We start from the raw sequence: 12699 nt of genomic DNA on the forward strand, positions 1-12699 counted from the left end.
TGCACATAAATGTGTATGAACCCTTCACATTAAAGGAGCCTGCAGAGTAGCATTGCATCTAAAAGTCAAATTTCTGCCTACAGATGGGGTCAAAGCTCAGCTGGCGCTGGACGAAAATTTGTGTCGCATCTGCATGGACGCCATCATTGACTGTGTGCTGCTGGAGTGTGGTCACATGGTCACCTGCACCAAGTGTGGAAAAAGGATGAGCGAATGCCCCATCTGCAGGCAGTACGTGGTGCGGGCCGTGCACGTCTTCAAATCTTAAAACTTTGTGTGTTCTCACTGAGGATGAACTGCCGTGCATGACGTCTGGCGGGGTCTAAATGCTGCAGCGGGTGTGAGTGATGTCCCCGGGGTTACTGAAAGCAGACTGTTGCCTCCTGCCCGCATTGGTTTGTTCTCCTTTACTAACTCATTTTCCTGTTCCACTTCTCCTCCTGCTGGACTGTCATCAGCTGCGCCGGGACCCTCTTACTCGTCTGTATGATAAAAACACACAGCAGAAACCCCCTGCCATCACTCCCTGCTCTCTGATCTCTGTTTGGTTTGACTCACAGGAGTGGAGAGGAAGGGGAGGCAGTCCCGTGGACACTTTAAGAGGACTGTCGGGTTGAAGCAGTGTGGTTAAAAAATATAAGATCCCAGGGTTAGAGTCAATATGGTTTACACAGTCATGCCACATGACACCATGTTATCTCCCTCAGTATTCTTTAGGATGTGCAATATCAGAAAAAAGAGACTTATATGTGTTTTTAAAGGAGACATCTATATCTGTTTATCCAAGTATACACACCTGTAGTCACCTGGTGTCACACACAGGAGGGTTTAAGGTGCCAAACGTCATGCCTTTGATCCATATTTAGTTTAACAGTTTAAACATCCATTTACCAGCAGGCTTGGTGTGATAGTTTACTCTTTATTTGTGTTTTAGGGAAATAAAAGTGTGTACCAGAAAATGTTAGAGCAATTTGTGTATGAAGGATGTGATTGTTTTGGTTTTTCCTTAAAGTCCCTGTGAGGAGTTCTTGTTTAGTTTATGAAGCAAACTAAAAATGAATACTGATGCCTCTTTATGACGTAGAAAAGCCAACCAGATTTCTATGGTGTCATTTTTAATGCGTGTAACCACTGCCGCAGGGTAGGTGTCAGACAGGATCACAGCAGAAATAGCTAATATCTTTGATATGTGATGCACTGGAGTGGAGAATTATAACTCATATCAATAGAAAACACCACTCTATCATGTACAGGAAGAATCAGCAAAGAGATAAAAGGAAGTACTCTGTCCACATGGGGCGCCAAAATCAACACAAACCAAAAGTTCCTCAAAGGAGCTTTAAAATTAAGTGCACCAGTGTGATTTATGCGGAAGAAATTAACTATACATTCCTGTCTCATCTAAAGAAAGTTGATGTTCATTCCCAGGCACCTATGAAACACCAGTTTAACAACAAACTACAAAAAACTCAAAGCTCTTTTAATTGCTAGACATTTTCTGTTATTTTAACCCACTGACTGTATATAAAGATGATCAATATGTCTCCACCTCCTCTGGCAATAGTAATCCAGTACCCCCCTCACAATGAGGCTGATATTTTTGGTATTTAAGAGTCTTCATTGCAGTAACAGTTTCTGCCTAGTTCCCTCCCATGTTAGTTCGATTACGATGTCATTTAAAGCAGCGGTTCCCAACATTTTTCCACTTTGCCCCCCCTACTTGTGTTTGAGCCCACCCAGGACCATTGTGGTCAGAATTAACATCTTTTTTGTTTTGTTTAAAGACCCTGTAAAGTTAAAAATAAATCTCCATTTACGTTTGTTGTATGACAGGGCACTGTGTTATGAACCCCCCTTGGTCTAAACCAAGAATTTAGTCACATGTAGATCTCAGTGTTTTCACATTTACAGCAACCATATTCTAACATCTAGTGTATTATGGCAAATTTTGGATTTCACTTTACTGGGTCTTTAAATAAATCCCCAAATACAAAACTTCTTATCCAAAGACTACTGTATGATTTATGACAGACAGGCAGCCCCCCCCCCCCAAAAAAAAACCCCTCCTAAGGGGTCTGGATCCAAGGATTTAAAGGACATGATGTATAAACACTTGTTGTTGCCACAAATCAACAAATTGGTCCTCCATTTTCCTCAGTCTAACTTTATGCCTTAAGTTTATTATTTTCGCCATGGCTGTGTTTGTTGTGCTTCCTCCTTTGGTCACCTTGTTTCCTGATTGGTTATTGCTCTTCCATGCCACAGTCCTGCTCATGCCTGCTGAAGTGTCCTTTTTGTCAGCACCAATTAAAAAATTAAAACTAAACACTGTGGCACATGCTAGCATGAAAAGGAGACCGAAACCATGTTTAAAAAATGCGTTTTGCTTGTACTTGTTTATAGCTCAACCCTTATTTCCGCTGTTAACATGGAGGAGGCGGAGCTTATGACCTGTTCTGCAGACAGACAGCAAAATGTATTGGCTTCACTTTTAGAAATATGTCATATTGTCCATCTTTATATACAGTCTGTTTTTCAACAACATGTCTTAGACATCTTCAGCAGAGTGGATTTGCTCAACTTTTTTAGAGGTTTGTTGGATAACAGTGAGAAGTGAATATTAATGGTGGCTGAAATGTCCCTTTTTTGAGGAAAACCATGAAATACAGCAGAAATTCATGCAAAATCATTTCAGAAATTTTAACTGGAGATTTTGGTAGCGCTTTATTTTAGTGGGCGCTAATAACCTAGTAACTTTATTGTAATAAGTTGTGATTATCCAGTAATATCTCAAGCATAAGATGGTAATTATCTAGCAATAACTTGGTAATATTATTGAAGTATCTACCTAGTAATAGTCTATTATAAATTATAAAGTAATTCTTCATAATAATGAAGCAATTCTTTGGTAATTAGGTGTTTTATCACCCTTACACTACATCTCTAGCCTAAACTTAACCCATACCCTAATCCTCAGAATATTCTGGCCATTCACTGGTAATTAGCTGGTATTTTACCTATACCCTAACCCTCTTACCTTACCTGAACCCTTTTAATATTGTGGGGATTTTCTGGTAATTAGGTGGTATTTTACCAAGTCATTTCTTAGAAATAAAATGATAATTTTCTATATAAGTCGATTGATAGTTGCCAGGTATTTTTTTATTTTGGCCCACTATATGTAACTATATCTATATGTGAATAATATGAATAATTTTTAGTATTTTTTTAATGGGGGTTTATGGTTAGAGTTAAACACCAAAAATTACCAGAGAATTACTACAATATTCCAAGGAAATACTTGATGATCAATGCATTATTACTAGTTAAAGACTTCCTTATTATTACCATATTTACAAGTAATTCCTTTGTAAAATGTCACCTTATAAGAAGGTAATGACCACCTTATTCTTAAGAAACTACTAGATAATTACTCCTTTTTCAGTAAAATTACAAGGTAATTAGGACCCACTGAAATGAACTCTTACCAAATTTTTGTGTGGATTTTTTTCTTACAAGTTGTTTTTTTCAGACAGGTTTCACTTTTTTATTTTATATAGTTCTACCAAGCAATACCATCTTATTTTCTCGTCTTCTCTGCTTGTGTCTGTCAAGGAGTGAAATCTTAGGTCGGTAACGGGTGCTACTTCCTGTTGTCTGAGTGTAACATCAACATATCTTTTGCCATGTTGTCACTGCTAACCCTCCAACATGCAGTGAGTTTTAGAGAAAGCCTGGTTTACTTTAACCTGTTATGCAAACAAACATTTTTTGTTTCGTTGTCCAGTTAAGTCAGGCGTTGATCAAATCTGTGTGTACAGTATGCCTGTGGTACGTTCAGTGACTCACATAGATAGCTTATATCGTTGTAACTGACCAGTCTTTAAATATCTATTTTTCCATGAGTTAAAATTCATAATATTATGGAGGTTCAGAAATAAAAATAAGACATTTTTCAGAATGTATTTCTGCTGGTTTGGTCACATAACTCCCTCAGCCCAACATTAAACCTGTGTTGGTCATAGTTCTGGTTTCCAGCACTTTCTTTCTGTCGTTGTCTGCATCGGATCCAAACGTGACACAGACATCATGCACTGTAAACAAACACTGTAACTCTGTAAGTGTGCGTGTTGATGCTGCTGTTTGAAAAAGATGTCATTCACGGGCAGCTACAGTTTAAACAAAGTAGGAGTTCATCATGAGCACTCATAATCCTGGATCTTTATATTTTGGAATGTTGAACCTTTTTATTTTGGTAAAACAAGAGACAAATGATTTATTAGATTCAATAAAATGCAGTATGACAAACCAGAACGTAAAACTCTGCTCTTCATTTCCTTCTCTTACAGCTTTTATAAAATGAGCTTTCACCCACACATAAGAATTCAGACAAATAACAGACACAGATTAGTATTTCCAATGAATTTAATGTCCCAAAAAGTCAACTTAACTTTTCCTAGAGGCTTTACATGTACATTATTTACATGTTGAACATTTATTAAAGTATGTAATGTAATAAAATATAAAAAGGAGACATGGTTATTTAAAAAATGAAGTGTAAACTGAATTGTATCAAGTGCTGCTCCAAAGTTAAGCAAATACTTTTAAAGACTTAAAAAAATGTAAAATAAAAATTGGAGTTCCAGGTTCAAATAGCAACGTTAGTCCCCTTTTTTGTAAACTTTCAACAAAGTGATGATGGACGAATGCAGGAGAACAATACTCATCAATTCTAAAGTTTACAATTTACTAAGTCCATTGACATTTAAACTCAAGTCGTGAAAAAAAAGTAAAACTTTGAAACAAAGTAAAACAACCCAGTGTTACATATGTCTCAGTAAAATAGCAAAAAAAAAAGCATGAAATAATAATTCGCAGTTCTATATTTGCACCAATCTCTCTTTAAGAGCATTTTTCTTCTTTTAGTGGCACAGAATAAATGACATGTATTCTTATAGCTTATATTAAATAAAAAGGAAAGCTTACAATGTACAGTTTTGATCTTGACTCTGGGATTATTGGCCATGGCGTGTCTTATATTGACACAGATACAGTGCATTCAGAAAGTATTCAGCCCCCTTCATTGTTTCAATTTCGTTTTTTGCACCCTGATGCTTCTTTTAAGTTTTTATTTTAAGTTTTTTTTGCAAATCAATTAAAAATCAGGGGGAGGTGACCAAGAACCCAGTGGTCACTCTGACTCAGCACCAGAGATCCCACTTGGCTTTCATTTGGAGTTATTGCAAAATGAACGCTTAAAGGTCAAATATTTACCCTTTTAAGACAAGTTAATATTGGTTTCAGAGGTCCCCAAAAAATGCCTGGGAAGATTGTTGCTGAAAAACACTACAGTATTGGATTTTTGCATGTCTGAAAGCCCCTATGTTTCAGCCCTGCTCAGAACAAGCTGTTTGTGTGTCTGTATCTTTAAATGTTAATGAGCTGTCTGACTCCGCCCCTGACCACACCCCTCTCATGAAATGGATGTGGCTCACCTGATCCTCCTCTCAGGTGGCAGCTGAGGAAGATCAGGAGAGGAGGGCAGAATTTTCCTACAATCAGGGAGGGGCAACCCAACCTAGGGGCGAGGGTAACTCCCCACATGACATCATGAGGGGAAAGTCTGAGAACAGCTTGTTTAAGCACACATTTTCTGAGAGGTGGAGAAAGAGAGGAGAGGAGGGAACAGATTTTCCCATTGGGCATATTTTTTTGTTAGAGAAACCTGAAAATTTGTATGCATAATATGTGACCTTTACTTTAACGTGATATTTTCATTATTTTATTTTTTAACTAATTTGCAAAAAAAATGTAAAGTTCTGTTTTCACTTTGTTATCACGGGATACTGAGTGCAGATTAAACAGAATAAAAATGAATTTAATCAACTGTAGTATCAGGTAGTAAAATAACATTTGAAAAGGTGAAGGTCTGAATACTTTCTGAATGCACAATATATGATTGACATACAGGCTGAATATGCTCAAGAACAAACACAAAGGAGTGACATACTGATGCATCAGGTCAACACTGGTATGAGTGATACAGGGTCTGTTTACAGCCGACAAATTGACAAAAATGTGGCATGAATGGACGTCAGTAGAAGATATTTTTTTTCTGTATGAATTTAATACCAGTATCTAGTACACATAACTGCTGATTTAGAGAACAATTTTTATCAGGATGAAGAGGTGACCTGTTGGACAAACTGATCTGTTTTGTGGTCAAACATGAAGGACAATGTCAGTATCAGGGTAATGGAAAAACTTTGGCATCGGTTTCCACAATCGGCTGAAATGTTACCTTAAGATCAGTATCACTTTTGGTCCTGATTTTCCCCATCAGTGCATCTCTAAACAATTATCAGAACAAATACAAGCGGTCTGGCTGCAGACCTCTATGGTGGGGTGTGACTTACATTACCCTAGCCAGATGCAGAATGACGTACTATATGACGTAGTTTTCCAAAAATTATTACTGAGGGTAATGCATTTTAATCTTAACCCACCACAAACTAGGGGAAACCCAAAGAGGGTCAGGGTTTGGCACCCAAACCCTAAAGTTTAGGGTAAGGGAGATAACATTAAAGATGACACGATCTCAAACTAAGGAAAAACCCAACAAGGATTAATACTTCACATCCTACCCCATGGTTGAGGTCATCCCACCATAGAGGTCTGCAGCCGGATGCCTTCAAACAAATAACGATGTTCTGGGAGCATGAATATGATTTACAGAGGGTTTGAGGATAAAACAGAGGTGATGAAACACTCCTTTGTCATCAACATTTCCGCAAAATAATCTGATTGTTATTAAAACCCTAAGTGGGTATGCAGTTACACATTTTATACAATTTCAAGTAATTTCCGGTTGTTTTCTTGAGATCTTAACTTATTTACATCATATTCCTAGAATTACAACAGCATTAAAAAAAGGCTTCATTCACAGAGTCAACATCATGGGCAATGTTAGCATGGTCTGGTTTAATTATGACCTGCCTGCTGGTCTGTTTCTAGATCAAATAGTCCCAACTTAGGGTCCTAGATGCATAAGGCTTTGTCTGCTTTGAGGTTGTCACTTATTAAATAGTTTATACAAAGGTCTTTTAGTGAGAAAAACAGCAAGAACTATTTTCTTTGAGTATTATTAACTATTAACTATCAAATTGATGTTGATAGTTGAGAGCAATGTATAACATTTTTATTTATGTAGTATGTAGTTTGTCGTTTATAAGGTAAAAAGAAAGGAAACCACTGATCTAGATCACAGGGAGAGTACAAACCACAGGCTTAAGCTCCTAAGACTCTGCAAGCACATATGAGGACATAATACTGTGGCATTCCGACAACATAATGACAATTTCTACTGTTAGAATTTTTTAAAAATTGTCTGGACTGTCAACTGAAGTTCAAGAAATTCACTTGAAATACTGGGAGAATTTGACATGACATTTTCAGGAATTTCATAGATATTTTTAGGAATATATCTTTGAAATTTTCAAGAATTTTGATGGGAAAATTTGGGATATTTCTATATATTTTTGAGAGCTTTAATTAGTGTTTTTGAAGTGAAACTTTTGAGTATTTGCAGGGGAAAAAAATGATTATTTTTATCTTTGGAAAAATTTTAACCAAATATAGGCTTTTTGAGGGATTTTTTTTTTTAAGAATTTCAGTATTTCTTATGCTGTTTTGGGAAATGTATTTGTAGATGTGGGGGAATTTTATGTGAAATTTTTGGGGAAAATTTGCCCTGAAATTTTTTGGTATGCTCATGACAACTCGTGAAATTTATATTTTTAGTTTAGGGAATTTTATTGGGAATTAGGAAGCAGGGTATCCTTTGAATTTTTTACATTTTTTTAGGGATTTTGTTGGTATCTTTGGGGGAATTTTCCATCCTTTTTTATGGAATCATGGGAACATATTTGTACATTTTGGAGACATTTTTAATAAATTTAGGCTTCATGGTTACGTTTCATTGAAACATTTGAAGAAATTTGGGGTTTGGGTGTTTTTTATGGGAAACTTTAAAATATGTTTTTGAATTTTTACAGCAATTCTTAGGTAGTTTCTTAGAATTTTAGGGATTTTTTGTTGATATTGGACTTCATGTTTGGTCAAAATTAATTCTTGTCAGAGACAAGGCAAAGCTTTTACACTTATCAGGTCCAAATTATCCAAAATAAGTGGGAGAAACTAAAAGTGCATTCCAAACAAAAGCGCTGGTCTCAGGAGGTTAATTATCACTGGATAATAATATAAAATTATCTTTATATTAAAAAAAAGCCTTTTTAATCCCAAGATAAATAAGAAAATAGGTTAAGATCTCAAGAGAGTAACTCATAACTGGAAAACAGAGTCAATAAAATTTGCAGGTACATGTTCACTTTGGGCTTCCATACAGTCCTATGACTTTTAATTCTTGCCTGATTAAAGACTAACATTTTTTTTTTGCTTTGAGGAGTTTATCTTAGGACAAGAGTAAACATAGTGGTTATATTAAGAGTTACTAAACCTATTGTTTGTGGTGTAAACATGTTTGTTTGCTACATGCACAGCTAAAACGCTTTAAGCACCTATAATGATAAAGACTGATGGCGACTGGCAGGTCTGTTTTAATACAACCTGTAAACTAGAAGCTGTTAGTAGACTGAGCTGGACATCTTAGTTTTGAAAAAATATGCTTTAAACGCTGTACACTTTATAGTGTGTGAATACATTCATGTATTCATTTTGACTGAATCAGTGCAATTTCGTTTTCTTCTACACCCACAGGGACATGGAGTCAGTCTTTTGAAATAAAACTAATAAAAATTATAAAAACACTCACAAACACAATCCTACAGTTTGGCAACAAATCAACAGACCTTTGCCTCTCAACAACAAAGAGCTTAACAGTAATGCCGATTGATTATCAGTTCCCATGGTAAATGGTGCATCAATACTGCACATAAATGTATGAAACACTTTCTGATACAAAAATATTACTCTATAATGCAATAAAACTTTGCATTGGAACAAAAAATAATCTATTAACACCAAAGAATAAACATGATACAGTACAATCAATACAAAGAAATAAATAACTTAGAAACAAGTGCAAACAACAACAAAAACATTTTTGCATTTTTGTCTTCACAGGACAAGATTTTTGTTTTTACATTCTGGCCGAGCAGCACGGCTTCCCTTTACAGTCTGTTCAGTCGTCTATGATCTCAGCGTGCAGCGCAGTCGTCTGCTGCCTCCATGTGGACAGTAGTTTCACCACCTTTGAATGTTTGCCTTCCCTAACTGATCTTCTGCAGCAGTTTGTCTTCGATCAGTTCAAACTGCACGCTGACCGACATCTCGGCAATAAACTGGTCGCAGCCCTCCTTAGTCACCTGCTTGCAGTATCGCAGGTCGATGTGACAAATGCTCCCGCAGCGCTTGAAATAGGTCAGAGACTGGTCTGTGACCCTGTTACACACTGCAGGGAAAAACACAACAAATGAAGCATCACAGGTCAACTCTACAGACACACAAAAGCTGCAGTGCCTTTGAAAAGTAGTCATCCCCTTTGACGTTTTACAAATCAATCTTTGTCAATATAATTAGGCTTTGAGACAAAAAAAATACAAAAAAAATCTTTAATCTTTATTGTACCCCTTTTAAGTGACTGACCTAATTCAACAGAGGTCCAGTCAATTTGTGCTAGTAGTCTCACAGTTGGTGAAATGGTGATCACGTGAGTGCAGCGAATGTGTGTCAAGTGATTGTAGTATAAAGACGCCTGTGTCTGGATGGTCCAGTCACTGGTCAATCTGTATTTCTGGCTACCATTGCACCATGAAGGCAAAAGAATACTCCAAGAAACTCAGAGAAAGGGTCATTTAAAGTCAGGGTATAGATACAAAAAATATCCATGACATAGAACATCCCCCAGAGTTCTGTTAAATCCATCATAAAGAAATGAAAGGAATATGGTACTCGTGTATATCTGCCTAGATCAGGCTGTCCTCACAAACTGAGTGACTGTGCACGAAGACTAGAGAGAGAGAGAGGCCACCAAGACACCTATGACTACTCTGAAGGCGTTACAAGCTTCAGCAGCTTAGATGAGAGACTCTGCATACAACATCTGATGCCTGTCTTCACCACTCAAAGCTTTATGGGAGAGTGGCAAAGAGAAAGCCACTGTTGAAGAAAACTCAGATTAAAACTTAAATTTGCCAAATGCATGTGGGAGACTTCATGGTCAAGTGGAAGAAAGGCCATTTTGGTCTGATGAGACCAAAATGGTGCTTTTTATCCATCAGACAAGATGCTATGTTTGGCGAACACCAAACACTGTACATCACGACAAACACGCCATCCCCACAGTGAAGCACAGAGGTGGCAGCATCATGCTATGGGGATACTTCTCAACAGTCAGCCATGGAAAGCTTAAAGGTAGTGAGTAAAATGAATGCAGCAAAATATAGGAAAATCCTGGAGGACAATCTTTTTCAGTCTGCAAAAGAACTACAACTTGGGAGAAGTTTTATTTCCCAGCAAGACAATGACCAGAAGCATACAGCAAAAACTACACAGAAATGGTTTAAAGACAACAAGGAGAATGTTCTGGAGTGGCCGAGTCAAAGCTCAGACCTCAATCCAACAGAGAATTTTTGGCTGGACTTGAAAAGGGCTGTCCATACCCAATCCCCATGCAACGTGACAGAGCTTGAGCAGTTTTGCAAAGAAGAATGGAGTTAAACTGCAGTGTCCAGATGTGCAAGCCTGGTTGGTGCACTGATGAAGTCAAAGGTGCATCTACTAAATACTGACTTGAAAGGGGTGAATATTTATGCAGTCACTTATTTTACCTTACATATTTTTATTTAATTGACATTACATTATAGAGATCTGTTTGCACTGATTATGCTGAGCATGATTGATTTATAAAATTAATAAAAGTGTAAAACATCAGGGGGGTGAATACTTTTGTAGGCACCGTATGAAATCAGCCCTGTAGGATAATCTGATGCATTTAATGCCTCATTATGGTGAGAGCTGTTTGGAATAAACAAGGGGCAAACAACACGCAGACAAAATATGTTTGCCTTTCGGCTGCTCCTATAACGGTGTTTTGCTTTTAGACTCTATTGATTTTCAAAAGGGACACAAAGTGCAAGATATGATTATTTTAAACATCTCTGCACTCTGCAATGAACATGGAATTTGATTTTAAAAAGTGATTTCCCCAACTTTATTCAATTTCATGTGTCTGATAGTACAAAATAAAAAAACACCAGAAGCTTCTCTGAAAAAATTCTACAAAACCAACCATTAAAACACTTCTAAAGGTTGGATTTATTGCAAAATCTGTAGAAACAGAATGTATCAGTGGAGGAATAAAAAAGTATAGTGAAGCTGATAAGTTATCAATCATGCAATTTGGGATGTAGAGGGTTTCTTTCCTGATTCTGAGCCTTTTAAGAACAAAATGTCCTATAAAACTGAGACTAACAGCCACAGTCCAAAATAAGTGTGCTTTAGAAAATGTTGTGCAGTAGTATTTAGAATATTTTATGTGTGGATAAGAGTTAAAACATTCAAAAATGCTTGTACAATCCTCCACTAAGGTTAAATACTTTTATTGATATGTCAAAATAAAAGAGGTCATAACCCTCTGTGCTGACTTGTAATATCTAGTAAAGTTTAGAATTCAGCCACTAGGGGGAGCTAGACAAATACAGGCACAGTCAGCACAGACAGGCCCCTACCTGACAGGTTGATGTCAGTGAGCGAGTCCCTGGTGGTCGTCCCTGCAGCAGTCAGGATGTTAACAGATTGGTCGGTGACGTGGTTGCAATAGCTCAGGTCCAGTTTGGACAGCAGCGGCATGTAACGAATGATGAGACGCAGAGACGTGTCAGTAATGTCTAAACCTGCCAGGCGCAGGTCCTCCACGTTACGCAGCTTACTCCTGTTGTCCAGCTGACCTAGAGAGGCAAAAAATGAGATTACCAGAGGGATGAAGGACAAAATGTGAATGACTCATGTGTCAGATATTAATAAGACTCAGGAAAATGTGTGAAACATGTCTGAAATATAAACTTTCTGTATCCATTAGATAAAAGCAATACAATGAGACAAGCAATAAAAGAGTCAGTAAAGACAATATAAAAGATAAGAGCAATAAAAAGAGACAGAAACATTAAAAAGATTCAAGTTTTAGAAAAGAAAAAAAGTAGTATTGAAAGCAATGCAAAAAATAAAGCCATCACATAGCAAATAAAAAAATAACAGTTTAAAAATAGAAGGTATAGGGAAAATATCAAAGCAATAACAATAAAAGATAGGAAAATAAATTGAAGCACTTAAAAGTAATTAAGAAAATAAAGCAATTGAAAGAAATAAAAACAAAAAAGGTCAACGCATTAGAAAAGGGGATAAAAACAACAGGAAACAGGTTAAAGCCATAAAATAATTTAAAGCAATAAAAATAATCAGCGACCATAACGATAAAAAAAAAAAATCAAAAAGATTTAAACATTATAAAGGTAAAAGCATAAAAGAAAGATCAAAAAAGTAGAAAGACAAAGGTTCTTTTTTCTAATAAATAAAGGAACATTTCAGGTAATACTGTGTTTTTCTTATGCTAAATTAATCCCATAATTCAATTAAGATTAAAACAGATGATTCCTCTGACATTTCTTTATGTCCAAAGCCCCT

General features: G+C 36.6%; 2 protein-coding genes across 6 annotated transcripts in view; one reads left to right on the top strand and one right to left on the bottom strand.

The window, feature by feature from the left end:
• The window catches only part of rnf34b (ring finger protein 34b), a 38893-nt gene extending 36567 nt beyond the window's left edge, over positions 1–2326 (top strand). For all 3 annotated transcript variants that reach the window (XM_041810669.1, XM_041810670.1, XM_041810672.1), the window contains one exon: positions 84–2326. In XM_041810669.1, the coding sequence (XP_041666603.1) occupies positions 84–268 (185 nt within the window). In that variant the 3' untranslated portion in view covers positions 269–2326. The remainder of the gene's footprint in view (positions 1–83) is intronic.
• Positions 2327–5426: 3100 nt separating this feature from the next.
• Positions 5427–12699, bottom strand: part of LOC121524960 (lysine-specific demethylase 2B) — a 41404-nt gene continuing 34131 nt past the window's right edge. For 2 of the 3 annotated variants that reach the window (XM_041810591.1, XM_041810590.1), the window contains exons 20-21: positions 11748–11966; positions 5427–9469 (exon numbers count right to left, since the gene is read on the bottom strand). In XM_041810591.1, coding sequence (XP_041666525.1) covers positions 9288–9469; positions 11748–11966 — 401 coding nt within the window. In that variant the 3' untranslated portion in view covers positions 5427–9287. The remainder of the gene's footprint in view (positions 9470–11747; positions 11967–12699) is intronic. The other variant, XR_005993181.1, reaches the window with a different exon arrangement.

Source organism: Cheilinus undulatus, linkage group 17 (assembly GCF_018320785.1).
Source record: "Cheilinus undulatus linkage group 17, ASM1832078v1, whole genome shotgun sequence".
Taxonomy (NCBI): Eukaryota; Metazoa; Chordata; class Actinopteri; order Labriformes; family Labridae; genus Cheilinus; species Cheilinus undulatus.